The 26,376-nt window shown below is 51.4% G+C and overlaps 1 protein-coding gene across 4 annotated transcripts in view; it reads right to left on the reverse strand.

Moving 5' to 3' along the window:
• PDE2A (phosphodiesterase 2A) overlaps positions 1–26,376 on the reverse strand; it is a 758,587-nt gene that overhangs the window by 463,216 nt on the left and 268,995 nt on the right. For all 4 annotated transcript variants that reach the window (XM_073661082.1, XM_073661081.1, XM_073661080.1 and 1 more), the window contains one exon: positions 13,260–13,349. In XM_073661082.1, the coding sequence (XP_073517183.1) occupies positions 13,260–13,349 (90 nt within the window). The remainder of the gene's footprint in view (positions 1–13,259; positions 13,350–26,376) is intronic.

Below are 26,376 nucleotides of genomic sequence, written 5' to 3' on the forward strand. Positions count from 1 at the left end.
CCTGCACCCCCCGAGGAGATAAAATAATATTCAGACCAGTGGTCAGGTGACGTGTCCTGCACCCCCCGAGGAGATAAAATAATATTCAGGCCAGTGGCCGGGTGACGTGTCCTGCACCCCCCCGAGGAGATAAAATAATATTCAGACCAGTGGCCAGGTGACGTGTCCTGCACCCCCCGAGGAGATAAAATAATATTCAGACCAGTGGTCAGGTGACGTGTCCTGCACCCCCCGAGGAGATAAAATAATATTCAGACCAGTGGCTGGGTGACGTGTCCTGCATCCCCCGAGGAGATAAAATAATATTCAGACCAGTGGCCGGGTGACGTGTCCTGCACCCCCCCCCCCGAGGAAATAAAATAATATTCAGACCAGTGGCCGGATGACGTGTCCTGCACCCCCCGAGGAGATAAAATAATATTCAAACCAGTGGTCAGGTGACGTGTCCTGCAACCCCCGAGGAGATAAAATAATATTCAGACCAGTGGTCAGGCGACGTGTCCTGCACCCCCCGAGGAGATAAAATAATATTCAGACCAGTGGTCAGGCGACGTGTCCTGCACCCCCCGAGGAGATAAAATAATATTCAAACTAGTGGTCAGGTGACGTGTCCTGCACCCCCCGAGGAGATAAAATAATACTCAGACCAGTGGCCGGGGGGTGACGTGTCCTGCACCACCCGAGGAGATAAAATAATATTCAGACCAGTGGCCGGGAGATGTGTCCTGCACCTCCCCCGAGGAGATAAAATAATATTTAGACCAGCGGCCGGGTGACGTGTCCTGCACCTCCCCCGAGGAGATAAAATAATATTCAGACCAATGGCCGGGTGACGTGTCCTGCACCCCCCGAGGAGATAAAATAATATTCAGACCAGTGGCCGGGTGACATGTCCTGCACCTCCCCCGAGGAGATAAAATAATATTCAGGCCAGTGGCCGGGTGACGTGTCCTGCACCCCCCCGAGGAGATAATATAATATTCAGACCAGTGGTCGGGTGACGTGTCCTGCACACCCCCGAGGAGATGAAATAATATTCAGACCAGTGGCCGGGTGACGTGTTCTGCACCCCCCGAAGAGATAAAATAATATTCAGACCAGTGGCCGGGTGACGTGTCCTGCACCCCCCGAGGAGATAAAATAATATTCAGACCAGTGACCGAGTGACGTGTCCTGCACCCCCCCGAGGAGATAAAATAATATTCAGACCAGTGGCCGGGTGACGTGTCCTGCACCCCCCGAGGAGATAAAATAATATTCAGACCAGTGGCCGGGTGACGTGTCCTGCACCCCCCGAGGAGATAAAATAATATTCAGACCAGTGGCCAGGTGACGTGTCCTGCACCCCCCCGAGGAGATAAAATAATATTCAGACCAATGGCCGGGAGATGTGTCCTGCACCCCCCGAGGAGATAATATAATATTCAGACCAGTGGCCGGGTGACGTGTCCTGCACCCTCCGAGGAGATAAAATAATATTCAGACCAGTGGCCGGGAGATGTGTCCTGCACCCCCCGAGGAGATAAAATAATATACAGACCAGTGGCCGGGAGACGTGTCCTGCACCCCCCCAAGGAGATAAAATAATATTCAGACCAGTGGCCGGGTGACGTGTCCTGCACCCCCCCAAGGAGATAAAATAATATTCAGACCAGTGGCCAGGTGACGTGTCCTGCACCCCCCTGAAGAGATAAAATAATATTCAGACCAGTGGCCGGGTGACGTGTTCTGCACTCCCCCCGAGGAGATAAAATAATATTCAGACCAGTGGCTGAGTGACGTGTCCTGTACCCCCCGAGGAGATAAAATAATATTCAGACCAGTGTCCGGGTGACATGTCCTGCACCCCCCGAGGAGATAAAATAATATTCAGACCAGTGGTCGGGAGATGTGTCCTGCACCCCCCAAAGGAGATAAAATAATATTCAGACCAGTGGTCGGGAGATGTGTCCTGCACCCCCCCAAGGAGATAAAATAATATTCAGACCAGTGGCCGGGTGACGTGTCCTGCACCTCCCGAGGAGATAAAATAATATTCAGACCAGTGGCCGGGTGACGTTTCCTGCACCCCCCGAGGAGATAAAATAATATTCAGACCAGTGGTCGGGTGACGTGTCCTGCACCCCCTCGAGGAGATAAAATAATATTCAGACCAGTGGCCGGGTGACGTGTCCTGCACCTCCCGAGGAGATAAAATAATATTCAGACCAGTGGCCGGGTGACGTGTCCTGCACCCCCCCAAGGAGATAAAATAATATTCAGACCAGTGGCCGGGTGACGTGTCCTGCACCTCCCGAGGAGATAAAATAATATTCAGACCAGTGGCCGGGAGACGTGTCCTGCACCCCCCGAGGAGATAAAATAATATACAGACCAGTGGCCGGGTGACGTGTCCTGCACCCCCCGAAGAGATAAAATAATATTCAGACCAGCGGCCGGGTGACGTGTCCTGCACCCCCCGAGGAGATAAAATAATATACAGACCAGTGGCCGGGTGACGTGTCCTGCGCCCCCTGAGGAGATAAAATAATATACAGACCAGTGGCCGGGTGACGTGTCCTGCACCCTCCGAGGAGATAAAATAATATTCAGACCAGCGGCCGGGTGACGTGTCCTGCACCCCCCTGAGGACATAAAATAATATTCAGGCCAGTGGCCGGTTGACGTGTCCTGCACCTCCCCGAGGAGATAAAATAATATTCAGACCAGTGGCCGGGTGACGTGTCCTGCACCCCCCGAAGAGATAAAATAATATTCAGACCAGTGGCCGGGTGACGTGTCCTGCACCCCCCCGAGGAGATAAAATAATATTCAGACCAGTGGCCGGGTGACATGTCCTGCACCCCCCGAGGAGATAAAATAATATTCAGACCAGTGGCCGGGTGACGTGTCCTGCACCTCCCCGAGGAGATTAAATAATATACAGACCAGTGGCCGAGTGACGTGTCCTGCACCCCCCGTGGAGATAAAATAATATTCAGACCAGTGGCCGGGAGACGTGTCCTGCACCCCCCCAAGGAGATAAAATAATATTCAGACCAGTGGCCGGGTGACGTGTCCTGCACCCCCCGAGGAGATAAAATAATATTCAAGCCAGTGGCCGGGTGACGTGTCCTGCACCCCCCCGAGGAGATAAAATAATATTCAGACCAGTGGCCAGGTGACGTGTCCTGTACCTCCCCGAGGAGATAAAATAATATTCAGACCAGTGGCCGGGTGACGTGTCCTGCACCCCCCGAGGAGATAAAATAATATTCAGACCAGTGGCCGGGTGACGTGTCCTGCACCCCCCGAGGAGATAAAATAATATACAGACCAGTGGCCGGGTGACGTGTCCTGCACCCCCCCGAAGAGATAAAATAATATTCAGACCAGCGGCCGGGTGACGTGTCCTGCACCCCCCGAGGAGATAAAATAATATACAGACCAGTGGCCGGGTGACGTGTCCTGCGCCCCCCGAGGAGATAAAATAATATACAGACCAGTGGCCGGGTGACGTGTCCTGCACCCCCCGAGGAGATAAAATAATATTCAGACCAGCGGCCGGGTGACGTGTCCTGCACCCCCCGAGGAGATAAAATAATATTCAGACCAGCGGCCGGGTGACGTGTCCTGCACCCCCCGAGGAGATAAAATAATATTCAGACCAGCGGCCGGGTGACGTGTCCTGCACCCCCCTGAGGACATAAAATAATATTCAGGCCAGTGGCCGGTTGACGTGTCCTGCACCTCCCCGAGGAGATAAAATAATATTCAGACCAGTGGCCGGGTGACGTGTCCTGCACCCCCCGAAGAGATAAAATAATATTCAGACCAGTGGCCGGGTGACATGTCCTGCACCCCCCGAGGAGATAAAATAATATTCAGACCAGTGGCCGGGTGACGTGTCCTGCACCTCCCCGAGGAGATAAAATAATATACAGACCAGTGGCCGAGTGACGTGTGCTGCGCCCCCCGAGGAGATAAAATAATATTCAGACCAGTGGCCGGGAGACGTGTCCTGCACCCCCCCGAGGAGATAAAATAATATTCAGACCAGTGGCCGGGAGATGTGTCCTGCACCCCCCGAGGAGATAAAATAATATTCAGACCAGTGGCCGGGGGGTGACGTGTCCTGCACCCCCCGAGGAGATAAAATAATATACAGACCAGTGGCCGGGAGACGTGTCCTGCACCCCCCCAAGGAAATAAAATAATATTCAGACCAGTGGCCGGTTGACGTGTCCTGCACCCCCCGAGGAGATAAAATAATGTTCAGACCAGTGGCCGGGTGACGTGTCCTGCACCCAACGAGGAGATAAAATAATATTCAAGCCAGTGGCCGGGTGACGTGTCCTGCACCCCCCCGAGGAGATAAAATAATATTCAGACCAGTGGCCAGGTGACGTGTCCTGCACCCCCCGAGGAGCTAAAATAATATACAGACCAGTGGCCGGGAGACGTGTCCTGCACCCCCCGAGGAAATAAAATAATATACAGACCAGTGGCCGGGAGACGTGTCCTGCACCCCCCGAGGAAATAAAATAATATACAGACCAGTGGCCGGGTGACGTCTCCTGCACCCCCCGAAGAGATAAAATAATATTCAGACCAGCGGCCGGGTGACGTGTCCTGCACCCCCCGAGGAGATAAAATAATATACAGACCAGTGGCCGGGTGACGTGTCCTGCACCCCCCGAGGAGATAAAATAATATTCAGACCAGCGGCCGGGTGACGTGTCCTGCACCCCCGCAAGGAGATAAAATAATATTCAGACCAGTGGCCGGGTGACGTGTTCTGCACCCCCCGAGGAGATAAAATAATATTCAGACCAGTGGCCGGGTGATGTGTCCTGCACCCCCCGAAGAGATAAAATAATATTCAGACCAGTGGCCGGGTGACGTGTCCTGCACCCCCCGAGGAGATAAAATAATATTCAGACCAGCGGCCGGGTGACGTGTCCTGCACCCCCGCAAGGAGATAAAATAATATTCAGACCAGTGGCCGGGTGACGTGTTCTGCACCCCGCAAGGAGATAAAATAATATTCAGACCAGTGGCCGGGTGATGTGTCCTGCACCCCCCGAAGAGATAAAATAATATTCAGACCAGTGGCCGGGTGACGTGTCCTGCAACCCCTGAGGAGATAAAATAATATTCAGACCAGTGGCCGGGTGACGTCTCCTGCACCCCCCGAGGAGATAATATAATATTCAGACCAGTGGCCGGGAGACGTGTCCTGCACCCCCCGAGGAGATAAAATAATATTCAGACCAGTGGCCGGGTGACGTGTCCTGCATCCCCCGAGGAGATAAAATAATATACAGACCAGTGGCCGGGTGACGTGTCCTGCATCCCCCGAGGAGATAATATAATATTCAGACCAGTGGCCGGGAGACGTGTCCTGCACCCCCCGAGGAGATAAAATAATATTCAGACCAGTGGCCGGGTGACATGTCCTGCACCCTCCGGGGAGATAAAATAATATTCAGACCAGTGGCCGGGTGACGTGTGCTGCGCCCCCCGAGGAGATAAAATAATATTCAGACCAGTGGCCGGGGGGTGACGTGTCCTGCACCCCCCGAGGAGATAAAATAATATACAGACCAGTGGCCGGGAGACGTGTCCTGCACCCCCCCAAGGAAATAAAATAATATTCAGACCAGTGGCCGGGTGACGTGTCCTGCACCCCCCCAAGGAAATAAAATAATATTCAGACCAGTGGCCGGGTGACGTGTCCTGCACCCCCCGAGGAGATAAAATAATATTCAGACCAGCGGCCGGGTGACGTGTCCTGCACCCCCCGAGGAGATAAAATAATATTCAGACCAGCGGCCGGGTGACGTGTCCTGCACCCCCCTGAGGACATAAAATAATATTCAGGCCAGTGGCCGGTTGACGTGTCCTGCACCTCCCCGAGGAGATAAAATAATATTCAGACCAGTGGCCGGGTGACGTGTCCTGCACCCCCCGAAGAGATAAAATAATATTCAGACCAGTGGCCGGGTGACATGTCCTGCACCCCCCGAGGAGATAAAATAATATTCAGACCAGTGGCCGGGTGACGTGTCCTGCACCTCCCCGAGGAGATAAAATAATATACAGACCAGTGGCCGAGTGACGTGTGCTGCGCCCCCCGAGGAGATAAAATAATATTCAGACCAGTGGCCGGGAGACGTGTCCTGCACCCCCCCGAGGAGATAAAATAATATTCAGACCAGTGGCCGGGAGATGTGTCCTGCACCCCCCGAGGAGATAAAATAATATTCAGACCAGTGGCCGGGGGGTGACGTGTCCTGCACCCCCCGAGGAGATAAAATAATATACAGACCAGTGGCCGGGAGACGTGTCCTGCACCCCCCCAAGGAAATAAAATAATATTCAGACCAGTGGCCGGTTGACGTGTCCTGCACCCCCCGAGGAGATAAAATAATGTTCAGACCAGTGGCCGGGTGACGTGTCCTGCACCCAACGAGGAGATAAAATAATATTCAAGCCAGTGGCCGGGTGACGTGTCCTGCACCCCCCCGAGGAGATAAAATAATATTCAGACCAGTGGCCAGGTGACGTGTCCTGCACCCCCCGAGGAGCTAAAATAATATACAGACCAGTGGCCGGGAGACGTGTCCTGCACCCCCCGAGGAAATAAAATAATATACAGACCAGTGGCCGGGAGACGTGTCCTGCACCCCCCGAGGAAATAAAATAATATACAGACCAGTGGCCGGGTGACGTCTCCTGCACCCCCCGAAGAGATAAAATAATATTCAGACCAGCGGCCGGGTGACGTGTCCTGCACCCCCCGAGGAGATAAAATAATATACAGACCAGTGGCCGGGTGACGTGTCCTGCACCCCCCGAGGAGATAAAATAATATTCAGACCAGCGGCCGGGTGACGTGTCCTGCACCCCCGCAAGGAGATAAAATAATATTCAGACCAGTGGCCGGGTGACGTGTCCTGCACCCCCCGAGGAGATAAAATAATATTCAGGCCAGTGGCCGGGTGACGTGTCCTGCACCCCCCGAGGAGATAAAATAATATTCAGACCAGTGGCCGGGTGACGTGTTCTGCACCCCCCGAGGAGATAAAATAATATTCAGACCAGTGGCCGGGTGATGTGTCCTGCACCCCCCGAAGAGATAAAATAATATTCAGACCAGTGGCCGGGTGACGTGTCCTGCACCCCCCGAGGAGATAAAATAATATTCAGACCAGCGGCCGGGTGACGTGTCCTGCACCCCCGCAAGGAGATAAAATAATATTCAGACCAGTGGCCGGGTGACGTGTTCTGCACCCCGCAAGGAGATAAAATAATATTCAGACCAGTGGCCGGGTGATGTGTCCTGCACCCCCCGAAGAGATAAAATAATATTCAGACCAGTGGCCGGGTGACGTGTCCTGCAACCCCTGAGGAGATAAAATAATATTCAGACCAGTGGCCGGGTGACGTCTCCTGCACCCCCCGAGGAGATAATATAATATTCAGACCAGTGGCCGGGAGACGTGTCCTGCACCCCCCGAGGAGATAAAATAATATTCAGACCAGTGGCCGGGTGACGTGTCCTGCATCCCCCGAGGAGATAAAATAATATACAGACCAGTGGCCGGGTGACGTGTCCTGCATCCCCCGAGGAGATAATATAATATTCAGACCAGTGGCCGGGAGACGTGTCCTGCACCCCCCGAGGAGATAAAATAATATTCAGACCAGTGGCCGGGTGACATGTCCTGCACCCTCCGAGGAGATAAAATAATATTCAGACCAGTGGCCGGGTGACGTGTGCTGCGCCCCCCGAGGAGATAAAATAATATTCAGACCAGTGGCCGGGGGGTGACGTGTCCTGCACCCCCCGAGGAGATAAAATAATATACAGACCAGTGGCCGGGAGACGTGTCCTGCACCCCCCCAAGGAAATAAAATAATATTCAGACCAGTGGCCGGGTGACGTGTCCTGCACCCCCCCAAGGAAATAAAATAATATTCAGACCAGTGGCCGGGTGACGTGTCCTGCACCCCCCGAGGAGATAAAATAATGTTCAGACCAGTGGCCGGGTGACGTGTCCTGCACCCAACGAGGAGATAAAATAATATTCAGACCAGTGGCCGGGAGACGTGTCCTGCATCCCCCGAGAAGATAAAATAATATTCAGACCAGTGGCCGGGAGACGTGTCCTGCACCCCCCGAGGAGATAATATAATATTCAGACCAGTGGCCGGGTGACGTGTCCTGCACCCTCCGAGGAGATAAAATAATATTCAGACCAGTGGCCGGGTGACGTGTCCTGCACCCCCCCGAGGAGATAATATAATATTCAGACCAGTGGTCGGGTGACGTGTCCTGCACCCCCTGTGACACTAGGGGTGATGGACATGACTCTGACACTAAGGGTGAAGGACATGACACTGGCACTAGGGTTGAAGGATGTGACACTGACACTAGGGGTGAAGAACATGACACTGACACTAGGGGTGAAGGACATGACTCTGACACTAGGGGTGCAGGCCATCACTCTGACACTGAGGGTGAAGGACATGACTCTGACACTAAGGGTGAAGGACATGACACTGGCACTAGGGTTGAAGGACGTGACACTGACACTAGGGGTGAAGAACATGACACTGACACTAGGGGTGAAGAACATGACACTGACACTAGGGGTGAAGGACATGACTCTGACACTAGGGGTGCAGGCCATGACTCTGACACTTGGGGTGCAGGCCATGACTCTGACACCCCACACTGCATTATGTACCCTTTGCTTTTTCGGTAGGCTGGTCGTGGATTTTCCGGTGACTTCTATACTGAAGGTCACCACTGATGATCTCCGGCTCCTGTACAGTTGGAGCAGAGTTTATTTTCCGTCCGTGCTGAACGTTTTCCGTCGTTCTCAGCCTCCTCCTTTCTAGGACTGTTGATCCCAATTTCATGCTCAATAAACCTCCCTTATAAAATGTAATGACATCGGGAGCAGAGAATTCTCCGTCTGTCCTTTGTTTCTGACCATCTGCAGCACAACCAGTGCGATGAAATCAGCGCTAACCACCCGCCACTTCACCCCCATCATCAGTGCCGGGCACCAAAGCAGAAAATCACTGCTTGGATGTTGAGGTTCCTGTCGCCTGCTACCGATCGGTGGTGGCCCCATCAGTGTGTGAAAATAGCATGGGGGACTGGTGGATCTGTGCCCAGTGAACTCTTTAGGGTCCAGACCAGCACTATGGATTCTCTATAGAGCGCCCCTGGATGGTCAAGTCTGGTACTGAGGGTTGGGTAGAGCTAATATTGGAGGAGCGATAGTTCCAAGCTTTTGCTGGTCGGTCACTCATCTGGTCCCTGTAACACCAGTTTGCAGCATTTTGACTGGATCCTTCTTACCGCCTGTGTGTAACGCTCTATCTGGGACGGGCGCGCGGAGAGGAGCCGCTGAGCACAATCTAGGACGCGCCATCTAGGACACAACCCACAAAGTTTCCGTTCTACTAAAACTTGCCGCTACCTGGGGAGATTCTCCCGGCTGCGTGGAAAGGATGTCCGTGCCGCGAGAGCGTCTTTGTGTCCCAACCTCAGCAGCGACGTCTGCGTCTCCCCAAACACCGCACCCCAACCAATTAGCGAGGCACCGGCTGTTGTGGGATCCGGTGAGCCGGGTCCGCAGCACGTGGCTAATTCCAAATTCTGCTTCTCCACAGAACAAGACGTCCCCCCGGGGTCCGCAGAGGACATCGCTCCGTTCACACAGCCTGTTTTCATAGGAGAATTCCCAACACACGCGTTGTTCTCATTAATATTTTACTGTCCTCGTTCACACAAAGTAAGCAATTAGCAATCGGGCAAACGGTCACGAGAAAGCAGCGAAACCAACGTAAGATCCCTCTTATCACAGTGATATCAAAGGACGTCCGACCATGAGGCTCGATGGTAAAAAGATTACTGCCGGGGGCAACTTCATGGACGCGGGATGAGATGACAGGTCATCACATGGCAGCCATTACACCTAGGCGGTATTATAGTGCGTTATTGGGGGGCTTAGGTAGGGAAGAAAAGATTCAATGCAACATCCCTGAGCCATCACTATAATCATATCATCCAGGAGCGGAGAGAAGGGCGGAGAAGGGAAAAGAAGGGGAGACAAGGGGAGGGAAGAGCAGAGAAGGAGAGGGAAGGGGAAAGAAGGGGAGACAAGGGGAGGGAAGAGCAGAGAAGGGGAGAGAAAGGCAGAGAAGAGGAGGGAAGGGCAGAGAAGGAGAGGGAAGGGGAAAGAAGGGGAGACAAGGGGAGGGAAGAGCAGAGAAGGAGAGGGAAGGGGAAAGAAGGGGAGACAAGGGGAGGGAAGAGCAGAGAAGGGGAGAGAAAGGCAGAGAAGAGGAGGGAAGGGCAGAGAAGGAGAGGGAAGGGGAAAGAAGGGGAGACAAGGGGAGAGAAGAGGAGAGAAGGGCAGAGAAGAAGAGAAAAGGGCAAAGAAGAGAAGGGAGGGGAAGGACAGAGAAGAGGAAACAAGGGGAGAGAAGGGCAGAAAAGGGGAGAAAAGAGGAGAAAAGGGCTGAGATGGGGAGAGAAAGGCAGAGAAGGGAAAAAAAGAGGGCAGAGAAGGAGAGAGAAGTGCAAAACAGGACAGAGAAGGGCAAAGAAGGAAAAAAGGGGAGAGAAGGGCAGAGAAGGAGAGAAAAGTGAAGAGAATGGGAAAGAAGAGGAGAGAAGGGGAAACAAGATGAGAGAAGGGCAGAAAAGGGGAGAGAAGGAGAGAAGAGGAGAGAAGGGCTGAGAAGAGGGCAGAGAAGGAGAGACAAGGGGAGAAAAGGGGAGAGAATGGCAGAGAATGATAGACTAGGGGAGAGAAGGGAGGGGAAGGACAGAGAAGGGGAGACAAGGAAAGTGAAGGGGAGAGAGAAGGGAAAAGAGGGGAGAGAATGACAGAAAAGGAGAGAGAAGGGGAGAGAAGGAGAGAGGGGGAGAGAAAGAGAGAGAAGGGGAGATAAGGGCAGATAAGGGGAGAGAAAAGGAAAAAGGGCAGAGAAGGGCAGACAAGGGGAGAGAGAAGAAAAGGGCAGAGAAGGGGAGACAAAGGGAGAGAAGAGGAGAAAATGGCAGATAAGGGAAGAGAAGAAGAGAGAAGGGCAGAGAAGGGAAGAGAAGGGCAGAGAAGGGGAGAGAAGGGGAAAGAAGGGGAGAGAAGGGGAGAGCAGGGGAGAGAAGGGGAAAGAGGGAAGAGAAGGGGAGAGAAGGAGAGAAAAGGGGAGAGAAGGGAAGAGAAGGGGAGAGAAGAGGAGAGAAGAGGAGAGAAGAGGAGAGAAGAGGAGAGAAGGGAAGAGAAGGAGAGAGAAGGGGAGAGAAGAGGAGAAAAGGGAAGAGAATGCCATAGAAGAAGAGAGAAGGGGACAGAAGAGCAGAGAATGAGAGAAAAGGAAAGAGAAGGGCAGAGAAGGAGAGAGAAGGGGAGAGAAGGGCAGAAAAGGGGAAAGAAGGGGAGAAATGGGGAGAAAAGGGCAGAGAAGGAGAAAAGGGAAAAGAAGGGGAGAGAAGGGCAGAGAAGGGAAGTGAAGGGCAGAGAAGGAGAGAGAAGGGGAGAGAAGAGGAGAGAAGGGCAGAAAAGGGGAGAGAAGGGGAGAAATGTTCAGAGAAGGAGAAAAGGGGAAAGAAGTGCAGAAAAGGGGAGAGAAAAGGAGAAAAGGGCAGAGAAGGGAAGGGCAGAGAAAGACAGAGAAGGGAAAAGAGAGGAAAGAAGGAAAGAGAAAGGGAGAGAAGGGCAGAGAAGGGAAAAGAGGGGAGAGAATGGCAGAGAAAAAGAGAGAAGGGCAGAGAAGGGGAGAGAATGTCATAAAAGGAGAGAGGGGGAGAGAAGGACAGAGAAGGAGAAAGAAGGGGAGACAAGGGCAGACAAGGGGAGAGAAGAGGAGAAAAGGGCAGAGAAGGGAAGAGAAGGGGAGAGAAGAGGAGAGGAGAGAAGGGAAGAGAAGGGGAGAGAAGGGCAGATTAGGGAAGAGAAGGGGAGAAAAGGGAAGAGAAGAGGAGAAAAGGGCAGAGAAGAGAAGAGAAGAGAAGGGAAGCCCCGCACACATGAGATAACTGCTCCTGACAACTTCACACAAATAATGGAGATATACCTGTGTCAGCTCCCATGGAAAGGACTGATCTTCTCTGCACACAAAGAGCAAGAAAACGCTCAGGAAACACTGGAGACCCAGACCGAGAGCCATAAATACGACAGCAACATCTCATGTTACATCCTGAAATACATCCTGCATTATACCCCAGAGCTGCACTCACTATTCTGCTGGTGCAGTCACTGTGTACATACATTACATTACTGATCCTGAGTTACATCCTGTATTGTACTCCAGAGCTGCACTCACTATTCTGCTGGTGCAGTCACTGTGTACATACATTACATTACTGATCCTGAGTTACATCCTGTATTATACCCCAGAGCTGCACTCACTATTCTGCTGGTGCAGTCACTGTGTACATACATTACATTACTGATCCTGAGTTACATCCTGTATTATACTCCAGAGCTGCACTCACTATTCTGCTGGTGCAGTCACTGTGTACATACATAATATTACTGATCCTGAGCTACATCCTGTATTATACTCCATAGCTGCACTCACTATTCTGCTGGTGCTGTTACTATGTACATACATTACATTACTGATCCTGAGTTACATCCTGTATTATACTCCAGAGCTGCACTCACTATTCTGCTGGTGCAGTCATTGTGTACATACATTACATTACTGATCCTGAGTTACCTCCTGTATTATACTCCAGAGCTGCACTCACTATTCTGCTGGTGCAGTCACTGTCTACATACATTACATTACTGATCCTGAGTTACCTCCTGTATTATACTCCAGAGCTGCACTCACTATTCTGCTGGTGCAGTCACTGGGTACATACATTACATTACTGATCCTGAGTTACATCCTGTATTATACCCCAGAGCTGCACTCACTATTGTGCTGGTGCAGTCACTGTGTACATACATTACATTACTGATCCTGAGTTACATCCTGTATTATACTCCAGAGCTGCACTCACTATTCTGCTGGTGCAATCACTGTGTACATACATTACATTACTGATCCTGAGTTACATCCTGTATTATACTCCAGAGCTGCACTCACTATTCTGTTGATTTGTTATGTTAGTGCTTATCTGAATGACTGCTGACTATTTCCATAGAAGAGACAGCAGGATTATGAGCGCTGCAGGAGAGTATAATTCTGCCTGTGATAAGTGGTCTTGTTTGCGTTGCTCGATGTTGCGCAGGACTCACCACTTTTGGCAGAACAGAAGTAATGGCATCTTTGATGGCTTCCCGGAGGCGAGGGATGTCGATGGCGGAACCAAGTGTCAGCAAAGCGTCCTGCGGGGAGAGAAGACAGAGGTGAATGCAGGTGGCGCAGACGCGGAGCCTTTCCGCCAGTTTTGTGCTGAACACTAATAATTAAAAGGATGCAATGTGATACTGATCCTTCTCAGAGCTGAGGGTTTGTTACAGTTCTATCCAGTCCAGACTAACTTCTGATTCATTTTCCCTGCACTGATACATTGTAACAAACTGTGACCTGGCGGCTGCTCCATTATCCCCGTTTGTAATTTCCAATATACGGGAAATGATGAACAATCCTCATAATAGCAGCGAGTGTTCTGCAGATCGGGGCGATTACTGCGGACGCCGCGGCTCCAGGACTCCATGTTCCTCCCGTTATTTCATTTTTCATTATTATTTCTCAGGATTTCAATTTTGTTTATAATAAAATATGAGATGAAAATAAAATGAGAAAATCCTCCCCCTCCCCCGGCCCCCGCTCCGGGCGGCGCCCCCCACATGTGGCACACGTTCTGGACATGGACGCCGATCATCCTACATTGTGCTGTTCTGATCATTCCTTTGTATCATATCTGCGCTGCACAGACGGCGCCGACTACAGTCGTGTCATCAGATCCGAGAGAGTGCGCCGCAGTGTAAAGCACAGGGGACTCAGAGCCATCATCTCTGCAGACTCCTTAGCCTGTCTGTGCAGTCACATAGTGGTACAAGCTGCAGACTGTTACATCACTGACCTCATTGCAGAGCATTGCTCTGCCCCATCTACCTGCTGATAGATACATAATGATAAATCCCTGATGTCCAGCAGCTGCGGGCGATCAGCGCAGTCATTGTGCCACAGCTCTGCACGCTCTGCCACCACCCTCCTCTATACACTCACCCATCAGCTCGCAGACACTTGGCACAAGGGGCATCAGTGACATAAGGTGGCATGAAGGGGGCATTATTAAAATATCCAGACACAGAGTGGGAGACTGTACTTATATGGAGGCACCAAGTGGGGCACTATTAGTGGAGCAGTACTAGTGGTGGGGCACAGAGGGGGCACTATTAGTGGTGGGGGCACAAAGGGAGAACTACTAGTGGTGGGGCACAGAGGGGGCACTATTAGTGGTGGGGGCACAAAGGGAGAACTACTAGTGGTGGGGGCACAAAGGGAGCACTACTAGTGGTGGGGCACAGAGGGGGCACTATTAGTGGTGGGGGCACAGAGGGGGCACTATTAGTGGTGGGGGCACAAAGGGAGAACTACTAGTGGTGGGGGCACAAAGGGAGCAGTACTAGTGGTGGGGCACAGAGGGGGCACTATTAGTGGTGGGGGTACAAAGGGAGAACTACTAGTGGTGGGGCACAGAGGGGGCACTATTAGTGGTGGGGGCACAAAGGGAGAACTACTTGTGGTGGGGGCACAAAGGGAGCACTACTAGGGGTGGGGCACAGAGGGGGCACTATTAGTGGTGGGGGCACAGAGGGGGCACTATTAGTGGTGGGGGCACAAAGGGAGAACTACTAGTGGTGGGGGCACAAAGGGAGCAGTACTAGTGGTGGGGCACAGAGGGGGCACTATTAGTGGTGGGGGCATAGAGGGGGCACTATTAGTGGTGGGGGCACAAAGGGAGAACTACTAGTGGTGGGGCACAGAGGGGGCACTATTAGTGGTGGGGCACAGAGGGGGCACTATTAGTGGTGGGGGCACAAAGGGAGAACTACTAGTGGTGGGGGCACAAAGGGAGCAGTACTAGTGGTGGGGCACAGAGGGGGCATTATTAGTGGTGGGGGCATAGAGGGGGCACTATTAGTGGTGGGGGCACAAAGGGAGAACTACTAGTGGTGGGGCACAGAGGGGGCACTATTAGTGGTGGGGGCACAAAGGGAGAACTACTAGTGGTGGGGGCACAAAGGGAGCAGTACTAGTGGTGGGGCACAGAGGGGGCACTATTAGTGGTGGGGGCATAGAGGGGGCACTATTAGTGGTGGGGGCACAAAGGGAGAACTACTAGTGGTGGGGCACAGAGGGGGCACCATTAGTGGTGGGGGCACAAAGGGAGAACTACTAGTGGTGGGGGCACAAAGGGAGCACTACTAGTGGTGGGGCAGAGAGGGGGCACTATTAGTGGTGGGGGTACAAAGGGAGCAGTACTAGTGGTGGGGCACAGAGGGGGCACTATTAGTGGTGGGGGCACAAAGGGAGCAGTACTAGTGGTGGGGCACAGAGGGGGCACTATTAGTGGTGGGGGTACAAAGGGAGAACTACTAGTGGTGGGGCACAGAGGGAGCACTATTAGTGGTGGGGGCACAAAGGGAGAACTACTAGTGGTGGGGGCACAAAGGGAGCACTACTAGGGGTGGGGCACAGAGGGGGCACTATTAGTGGTGGGGGCACAGAGGGGGCACTATTAGTGGTGGGGGCACAAAGGGAGAACTACTAGTGGTGGGGGCACAAAGGGAGCAGTACTAGTGGTGGGGCACAGAGGGGGCACTATTAGTGGTGGGGGCATAGAGGGGGCACTATTAGTGGTGGGGGCACAAAGGGAGAACTACTAGTGGTGGGGCACAGAGGGGGCACTATTAGTGGTGGGGGCACAAAGGGAGAACTACTAGTGGTGGGGGCACAAAGGGAGCAGTACTAGTGGTGGGGCACAGAGGGGGCACTATTAGTGGTGGGGGCATAGAGGGGGCACTATTAGTGGTGGGGGCACAAAGGGAGAACTACTAGTGGTGGGGCACAGAGGGGGCACTATTAGTGGTGGGGCACAGAGGGGGCACTATTAGTGGTGGGGGCACAAAGGGAGAACTACTAGTGGTGGGGGCACAAAGGGAGCAGTACTAGTGGTGGGGCACAGAGGGGGCACTATTAGTGGTGGGGGCATAGAGGGGGCACTATTAGTGGTGGGGGCACAAAGGGAGAACTACTAGTGGTGGGGCACAGAGGGGGCACTATTAGTGGTGGGGGCACAAAGGGAGAACTACTAGTGGTGGGGGCACAAAGGGAGCACTACTAGTGGTGGGGCAGAGAGGGGGCACTATTAGTGGTGGGGGCACAAAGGGAGAACTACTAGTGGTGGGGGCACAAAGGGAGCAGTACTAGTGGTGGGGCACAGAGGGGGCACTATTAGTGGTGGTGCACAAAGGGGGCACTATTAGTGGTGGGGGCACAAAGGGAGAACTACTAGTGGTGGGGCACAGAGGGTGCACTATTAGTGATGGGGGCACAAAGGGAGAACTACTAGTGGTGGGGCACAGATTGGGGCACTATTATTGGTTCAGGCACAGAGGGGGCACTATTAGTGGTGGGGGCACAAAGGGAGCAGTACTAGTGGTGGGGCACAGAGGGGACACTATTAGTGGTGGGGCACAAAGGGGGCACTATTAGTGGTGGGGCACTGTTATTCTGGGGACCACAACAGCAAGGTACTGTAATTACTGTATGTAGGGCACCAGGGAGGATTCTTACTGGTTATAGTAATATGGAGTAAAAGTAACCAGCTGTAAATGAGAAGAAGTCTTCATGGTGGTCTGGGGCAGAGGGAGAAGAGAAAATAAAGGGCTACAAATGGGAGAGATCAGCCGGGAATCTCTGGATTTACCTGTAATTCCTTCCAGAGCTGGTATCTACCGCCATACGGTCACTGTGGGGGTGGAATATTAGACACAGTCCAGTGTGTTTTGTTCCTTATAATATGAGGTTATTTATGGCGGTAATATGGTCATGGTGTGGCACAATTATGTGTCCCTTATAGAGCAGTATTACTGGTAATACCGATATACATACTATATTACATATATACAGTGCTCAGCATAAATGAGTACACCCCAACAGATTTATCAGAAAACCTTTAAATTCCTTTCAGGATCCACATTCTCTATGGGACACCATACTACAAAATAATCCCACAAATATTGGCCCATAATTCCAAACAAGATTTGTTATTTTGCACCCAAAAAAGTAGTTTTCCTAACAAATTCATTCAAGACCATGTTGCAAAAATGAGTACACCCCCAATGAAAGTCCTAGGAGCGAAGGTAAAGATCAGACTACAAAATTCTAATTAATAAGAATTCACCCCCCAGGTCAGTCTAATTACACCGGTGTCCGGCAGACGGGAAAATAAAGGGAAGATACTTAACATAGAAAAACCCCTGCAGTCAGCAATGGCACCACATGGAAGAGAAATGTCACAAGACCAAAAAAAGAAAATTGATTCTTCACACTAGAAAAATGAAGACTCCAAGAAGGTCAGAGAATCTTTACTTATCAGTCAGATACTGGAGCAGAAGTGACACAAAATGTAAGAAAGATGGAATTGCAGCGTCTCACAGAGACATCCGGGCGACCACGGAAGTCACCACCGAAACAGGAGGAGGATCGTCTACGAATGAGAGGGAAGAGAGTCCATATGTAAGGTCCCAGCAGTCACCTAAAGTAGAAAGCCGAACCGGGGGGCACAATACGGTGCACACTGCAGAGGACTGGCAGCATGGGGGGCTCCAGGGAGGAGCCGCTCCTAAAGACCAGGCATAAAAAGACACCTACAAAGTGCCAGGACCCAGGGGGAGAAATATGAAGGCATCGGGAATCTGTACTCTGGAGGGATGAGACCAAGAGAAAAGTTTGTGGAACTGACGGCTGCAAAACTGTGAGGTGAGGAGCACAAAGAAGAATGTAAGGAGCCTCCAGTGAGACATGGTGGTGGCCGTGTCCTCATGTGAGGACCATGAGCTGTTGGTGTTGGGGGGAACATGAGCTGCTGGTGTCAGGGGGCACATGAGCTACCGGTGTTGGGGGGTACAGGAGCTGCCGGTGTCGGGTGGGGGAGGGCACATGAGGTGCCGGTGTCGGGGGCTACATGTCATAGATGGGATCATGACGTCACAGATGTTCAGCTCTATAGTGACAGAGAAGATGCCGCCATCACTCCGGGTTCTCTGTAGATGACATTCTTCCCACAGGACAATGATACAAAGCTCAGATCGGCCGCATTTCTGAAGAAGAACAGGTGACGGTGACTCAGTGGCCAAAATGTCTCCTGACAACCGGACACCAATGAGGAGTTCTGGAGACAAGTTGTCACCGCTCTCCATCCGGCATCCAGGCTCTAGAGCTCGTTCTGGAGAAAGATGGACGCTGTAATATGTCGCCACCTGGTTCCTCCAGGCCCAGAACACTCGGTGTCGTCCTCACACATCATGGAGGTCGCACACAACACTACATGTAGTAGGTTTTGCTGTGGGGTGTACTCACTTTTGCATCAACTAATTTGAGTAAAGCTGAAGGTTTTTTAATGAGAGTTATATTATTAACCTTACTTTTCGTGTTATGGGGTAAAATCGTTCTATGAAACTCAGAATTGTCAAAATTTTAGAAATTGTTTTTGTGTTCTGTGAGATATTGATTAAGATCTTACTTTCATATGGGGTGTACTGTTTATACTGCGCACTTTATATATATATATATATACACATGTATATAAATATACTGAGGCAGCATGCTGGTGGTGATGGTGGTGTGGAGCCAGACGTGGCACTCGGCACACAGGGCTCTAGTTTCGCCGGTCTTCTGTGTGACAATCCTCAGGCGGTGAGTTGTGGCCAATATTTTTGAGACTGATACAAATTTTGTTTTTCACAATTTGCTGCTTCAGTTTTGTTAGTAGCAATTTGCAAATTTGAAATTCCTTCCTTACTACCTATAAGCCCCATAGAAGGGGAAAAAAGTCCCGGAGATCCCCTATAATTCTAACATGGTATGAAGAGTGATGAGATGAATCGCAGCGTCGGCCCTTGCCATGAAATTTCGCTTCATTCTAAAAACTCCATTTCCACTGAATTTCAATGACCTGTTACATCATGACAGTGATCTTCTCATTAGCTCAGGACAAGGCAGCTGATATCACTCTGTCAGGCTGATTAGTAAGAGCAGACTGGTGACTTTAAAAGGGGTTGGGGCTTCAAACCATTGTCTTCTTCTGTTAACAATGGTTTCCTCCAAATGAACATGTACTCTCATCATTGCATTATATCAAACAGGCTTTACAGGCAAGGACATTGCTGCTTGTGGGATTGCCCCGAAATCAACCAATTATTGGATCGCCAAGAACTTCAAAGAGAAAGGATCAACTGCTGTAAAGAGGCTTCAGGACACCAAAGAAAGTCCAGCAAGTGCCAGGATAGTTTTCTAAAAAGAATTCAACTATGGTATCAGTTCAGTGCAGAACTTGCTCAGGAGCGGCAGCAGGCAGGTAACAGCACATCTGCATGCGCAGAGAGGACAGGGATTTTGGAGGCTGCCTGATTTCAAGAAGGGCAGCAAAGGAGCCACTTCTCTCCCACAGAAACATCAAGAACAGACTGACATTCTGCAGGAAGTACAGAGATCTGACCGCAGAGGACGGAGGAAAGTAATGTTGTCTGATGAAGCCAAGGTAGACTGGAAGATGAATGTCGGGAGAACAGAAGGTGACGCTGCCATGAGTCCTGTGTCTGCCGTCAGTAAAGTGTCCTCAGATCAGACATAAATGTGTGGGGCTGCATTCCATCCAAGGGCCCCGTCCTCTCTGTACATTGCAGTCAGGGCCCCGTCGTCTGTACATTGTAGCCGGGGCCCCGTCCTCTCTGCACATTGTAGCCGGGGCCCCGTCCTCTCTGTACATTGTAGCCGAGGCCCCGTCCTCTCTGTACATTGTAGCCGAGGCCCCGTCCTCTCTGTACATTGCAGTCAGGGCCCCATCCTCTCTGTACATTGTAGCCGGGGCCCCGTGTTCTCTGCACATTGTAGCCAGGGCCTCATCCTCGCTGCACATTGTAGCCGGGCCCCGTCCTCTCTGTACATTGTAGCCGAGGCCCCGTCCTCTCTGTACATTGTAGCCGAGGCCCCGTCCTCTCTGTACATTGCAGTCAGGGCCCCATCCTCTCTGTACATTGTAGCCGGGGCCCCGTGTTCTCTGCACATTGTAGCCAGGGCCTCATCCTCTCTGCACATTGTAGCCGGGCCCTGTCCTCTCTGCACATTGTAGCCGGGGCCCCGTCCTCTCTGCACATTGTAGCCGGGCCCTGTCCTCTCTGTACATTGTAGCCGGGGCCCCGTCCTCTCTGCACATTGTAGTCCGGTGGCCCCGTCCTCTCTGCACATTGTAGCCGGGCCCCTGTTATTCCTTATTTTATTCGCCGTTGTTGAGTGTACGCAGCCCTCCTGTCGTCTCTTTCTTATTCACATTTTCAGTTTGCATTAATAATATGCAGAAAATAAAATCCTTCTGGAGGTGTGGGGAGGCTGGGATGAGTCAGCGAGGCTGGGACGTGTCAACGAGGCTGGGACGTATCAGTGAGGCTAGGACGTGTCAACGAGGCCGGGACGTATCAGTGAGGCTGGGACGTGTCAACGAGGCCGGGACGTATCAGTGAGGCTGGGACGTGTCAACGAGGCCGGGACGTATCAGTGAGGCTGGGACGTGTCAACGAGGCCGGGACGTATCAGTGAGGCTGGGACGTGTCAACGAGGCCGGGACGTATCAGCGAGGCTGGGACGTGTCAACGAGGCAGGGACGTATCAGTGAGGCTGGGACGTGTCAAGGAGGCTGGGACGTATCAGCGAGGCTGGGACGTGCCAACGAGGCCGGGATGTATCAGCGAGGCTGGGACCTGCCAACGAGGCCGGGATGCTTCAGCGAGGCTGGGACGTGTCAGCGAGGCCGGGACGTGTCAGCGAGGCCGGGACATGTCAACGAGGCCAGGACGTGTCAGCGAGGCCGGGAGGTGTCAGCGAGGCTGGGACGTTTCAACGAGGCCGGGACGTTTCAACGAGGCCGGGACGTTTCAACGAGGCCGGGACGTGTCAGCGAGGCCGAGACGTGTCAGCGAGGCCGGGACGTGTCAGCAAGGCCGGGACGTGTCAGCGAGGCCGAGACGTGTCAGCGAGGCCGGGACGTGTCAGCGAGGCCGGGACGTGTCAACGAGGCCGAGACGTGTCAGCGAGGCTGAGACGTGTCAGCGAGGCCGGGACGTGTCAGCGAGGCCGGGACATGTCAGCGAGGCCGGGACGTGTCCACGAGGCCGGGACGTGCGGGGAGCCTCCTCTTCGGCTTCTGACCTTTCTCTTCGTTTCTCGATGATTGATGCTTTTGCCGCTGCCCGAAAATGTCACAAAATGCAAATGTCGCACACAGACTGACAGGTACAAGATGGAGGACGGCGGACCGGGGGACCGGTGACTGCAGTATAGGGGGCGCCGTCTCACATGTCATTATATCAGGAGTGAAGCAAAAGGTAAAACTGGAGCGACAAAGAGAGCAAATAAGGGTCTTAACTGGTAATAAAGTGGTGTAAATGTTACAGGTGCGCTCACAAGATGGGGTTGTGACAGTAACAACTCCTATAGAGCTTGTAAGCGCTGCAGCAGGACCTAAGGGATACGAGGCAATAAATGAGTAATGTGGAGGTTCAGAGTCCGCGCCGCCCGAGGTTCAAAAGTACGATCACACATGAAGCAGGAATGCGGCTTATTGTGTCAGCGCGTTTCAAGGTTTTCTAACCTCTTCATCAGGACCAAACCGATAAGATACAACTCAAAAGTGCGGGAATATGTATAAGAGAAAAAAGGCACATAGTAACGAGCGGCAGCAGCGGTCACGTGGTGGATTGTACACAGCGGTAACAATAGACACAATAGGAAGGAATGTATTGTGACACTGAGGATTTTCAGTCTTTGTCTTCACAGATAAATATCTGATTCATCTTTTCAGGAGGAACGTCGTCCACGCAGAGGCGGAAGCTGAAGCCCGGACTGACAACCATGAGATCCGGAGGATTAGGACGTGTGATGGAGGCGAGGACCGGTGAAGGAGACAGATAACGGGCCGAGCGGGGGGGAATGGTGGACGATAAGAGGAGAGGTCACAGGCGTGAAGGGGAAAGTGTAAAACTGAGGAATAATAGGAAACTCCGGGACGACGTCTAATTGAGTCCTCCCAATAATGAGGTATTGATCCCGCAGCACGGCCTCTATCTGATCAATGGAGTGGGGGAGGGGCAGCGACACGGCGGAGGCTCATCGCCCACAAAATATCCCATCAATAGCTTCCATAAAGGTGGAAAACAAACAATTAGGTGCCGGGGAAGCTCCGACTTTAAGGGGAACTCCATGTCTAAAGGGCTGATCTAGTCTGATGCCAATAACCATCAATCAGTTTATACAGGAAATTTCTGCAACTTCCTAATAGACTCGTGTTTCTACAGCTCATCGTTCTCAAGAACAAGGAGGGAAGGAGGGAGGGAAGGAAGAAAGGAAGAAAGGAAGAAGGGAAGGAATGAAAGAAAGAAGGAAGGAGGGAAGGAAGGAGGGAAGGAAGGAGGGAAGCAAGGAGGGAAGCAAGTGTAGCGCCCCGAGGGTTCGGTCGCTACAGGGGTATTGCATCTCAGCCAGATGTGCGATATCTCACTTCCAGGTAAGGATGGAGTGTGGATCAGGACCCCGACACCTGCATGCATTACACCACATTTCCGGGGGGCAGGGCGACCGATATGCTCCAAGTAGAGCACGACAGTCCCTGTCCCTGGCTGGAGTGGGGGGAGGGAACACCGTGGAAGGGGGGACCCTGTAGTGCAGAGGAGGGAGAGGGCAGTTCCTGGGTGCATTGAGTAGGAGGTATAAAGGGTGGGCACCATCTTAGTTCTGTGTTCAGTCAGAGAGAAGAAGTGACAGAGTAAGGACCTCTGCATGGAGCTCTGCTCCGGAGGCGGGCCTAGCCTGTGAGGCCCAGCCAGCACTGAAAGAGCAAGGAGAGTGGAGTCAGAGGAGGAGACAGGGAGCAGAGGCTCAGACCGAGCTCTGCTCCGCAGGCAGGCCTGAGAGAGCGGCCGGAGCCTGGAGGAAGGAGAAGGAAGGAAGAGGAGCGGAGGAGGCTCCAGGAACAAGGAACGAAGGGACCCCAGGGGTGTGGACCGGCGAGTCGCCACCGCACACCCAAATCTACCTGCGTAGGGGGGTCAGGCCAAAGGGGGAGACCGGTCCCCGAAACTAGCGGAGGCGGGGAACTACCCTCAGCTAGAAACCGGAGGCTGTGACATTTCATGTGGCGCAGCCCCTCGCTACACCCGCTAGGAAGGCACCACATAGGGTCAGGGAAACAGCACCAACGTTTACCCGAGAAGGCCCGAGGCAGCCGGACAGAAGCGAGGTCACTGGCGGGGTATGACAGGCCCGAGAAAGGACACACAAAGGGGGTCCTGTGAAACACTCCAAAGTTATCTGGGAGTAGGCCGAGCCCCTCACCTGGTGAACACAGTACGACGTGGGACGTTATGACCAGCTGGAGTAACGTGGATAAAGAACTGTGAGTAAATACCCTGGACTGCATTACAGGACTCCGTGTCGTTACTGCTGCTCCCGCGCACCATCATCCCCAACATCTGCACTCACTGCCCTGAGGCTATACTCCTCCCGTGGGGAGTTATACTACCCTCTGCTGCACCCACAACACCAGCCTCAGCGGTCTGCCCTGCAGCGGCGGTTCACTCTGACCGCAATCCACGGGTGGCGTAGTCGGACATTTAATCACAAAACCCTATAAATAGAACGCCATTTGGGTTGACCGCCCTGAGCCACGGGACCGGGTCCCCGCCACGCAAGGACTACAACCCCCAAAATCCACAACGGGTCCGGTTCCGGGTATCCCCACACACACGCGGCCCAGGGGGCACGTCACAAGGAGGGAAGGAAGGAGGGAAGTAAGGAAAAAAGTAAGGAAAGAAGTAAGGAAAGAGGTAAGGAAAGAGGTAAGGAAAGAGGGAAGGAAAGAGGGAAGGAAAGAGGGAAGGAAAGAGGGAAGGAAAGAAGTAAGGAAAGAGGGAAGGAAGGAAGGAGGGAAGAAATTAAAGAAAGAAGGAGGGAAGGAAGGAAGCAAGGAGGGAAGGAAGCAAGGAGGGAAGGAAGGAGGGAGGGAAGGAAGGAGGGAAGAAGGGAAGGAAGGAGGGTGGGAAGGAAAGAAGCAAGGAGGGAAAGAAGAAAGCAAGGAGAGAAGGAAGGAAGCAAGGAGAGAAGGAAGGAAGAAAGGGGGAAGGAAGTAAGGAGGAAAGGAATGAGGGAGGGAAGGAAGGAAGGAGGAAAGGATGGAGGGAAGGAAGGAGGGAGGGAAGGAAGGAAGGCGGGAAAGAGGGAGGGAAGGAGGGCAGGAAGAAAGGAAGCAGGGAAGGAAGGAATGAAAGAAGGAAGGAGGGAGGGAAGGAAAGAAGCAAGGAGGGAAGGAAGGAAGCAATGAGAGAAGGAAGGAAGAAAGGAGAGAAGGAAGTAAGGAGGGAAGGAATGAGGGAGGGAAGGAAGGAGGAAAGGATGGAGGGAAGGAAGGAGGGAAGGAAGGAAGGAAGGAGGGAAGGAAGGAGGGAGGGAAGAAGGGCAGGAAGAAAGGAAGGCGGGAAGGAAGGAGGTAAGGAAGAAAGGAGGGAAGGAAGGAAGGAGGAAGGGAAGGAAGCAAAAGGTAACATGGAGGTACACGAGCACCAGGGACACAATATCTTTGTTCTCATATTTTGGGAACCTGGAAGGACTTGAGGTTCCGACTGCAGGTAGAGGGCTTCCTGCTTAGTATTGGGGTAGACCCTTATATTCTATGTCTGAGATTTAGCTGATAAATATATATATACCTCCCATGTGTGATGTCTAGTTATATCACAGGTGGGATTCAGTAGGTGTATGAGGTCCGCTGGTGGCCAAAGAGAAACAAGTGAGAAGAAAAAGAATAAAGAAGAGTAACAAGAAGAAAGCATGAGGAGGAGGGGAAAAAAGAAAGCAAGAAAGGGTATGAATGGAAGAAATTGCAGAAAAATGAGAAAACTGTAAGAGGAAACCGACAAAGAAAATAAGGGAATATACAACAGCAAGAAGAAAGATGGAAACAGAAGAAAAAGAATTGAAAAGAGAAGAACCAAAAAGAAGAGTTAGTAAAAATATACCCTCAGTTAGGAAACAACAGGAACAAGGAGGAAGATGTAGAAGAAAAATGAAAAAAAGAAAGGAAAAGAAAAGTGGAAAAGAAAAAAGGGAATGAAGAAGAGGAGGGGAAAAAATCAAAGGAAATGAATAACACTGAGCAAACAAAAAAGAGGAAAAGAAAGAAACAAAAAAGGAGGAAAGAAAGAGAGAAGGAAAGTAAGAAAGAATGAAAACAAAGGAAAGTAGTAGAAACATCATTACGTTTTTGCCAGTTTTTGGGCCTCAGTAACTCACAATTATTGACTTTGTGATTTGCAACAAATTCATCAAATGATTTTTGCCTTTTTCCAAGTTAATTTTTGTAGTTTAGTTTTCTGATTTTTACGTCATTATGACTTTTCCAGATATTTTAAACGGATTCATGAAATTAAACTTTTATAAAAAGATGCAAAACTTGGTGCAAATCTGCTCCAGTCGTCCCCTGTAATGACTTATGGGCGCGAGTTTTTTTGTGGCATTTTGCAAAATGTGTGACTTTTGCAACTAAAGAGTCTTAAACAGTTAAAGACAAAAAAAAGACAATTTTGGGTTTTGCGTAAAATCCATGACTCTCCTGCTCTATTTTGTTGAATTTGGTACAAAAATTTCAGCGAAAACCAAAAGTCAAAAAAGGACTTAAAAATCAAGATCAAAGTGGAGAAAAAAGAAGCAGAAGAGGAAAAATGAGGAAGTGGAAGAAAATAAGGAAGGAAAAGATAGAAAAGAGGAGAAGAAAGAGGAAAGGGGTTGGGACGGAGAAGAGTAAAGTAGAAATAAGATAAGAAAAATATGGGAAATAAGAAGAAAAGGCAGCAGAAGAGAGGAAAAGAAAAAGGTGGAAGAATGGATATGTGGGAGAGAAGGAATAAATAAGATAAAGAAAGATGGAAAATATAACATACAAGAGAAAAGAAGAAGAGAAGAGGAAAAAAAGAAAAAGGAGAACAAGAATAGCAAGAAAAGAAAATCAATGATGACGAGAATGAAGCAGAATGAAGCAGAAAAAGAGAAGGAATAAGGAGAAGATAATAGAAGAGGAAGAAAAGTACAAGAAAGGAAATCGGAGCATAAAAAGAGGAATAAGCAGATGAAAAAAAA

This window comes from Phyllobates terribilis, unplaced genomic scaffold (genome assembly GCF_046119375.1).
Source record: "Phyllobates terribilis strain yellow unplaced genomic scaffold, ASM4611937v1 Scaffold_2__4_contigs__length_985480577, whole genome shotgun sequence".
Lineage (NCBI taxonomy): Eukaryota > Metazoa > Chordata > Amphibia > Anura > Dendrobatidae > Phyllobates > Phyllobates terribilis.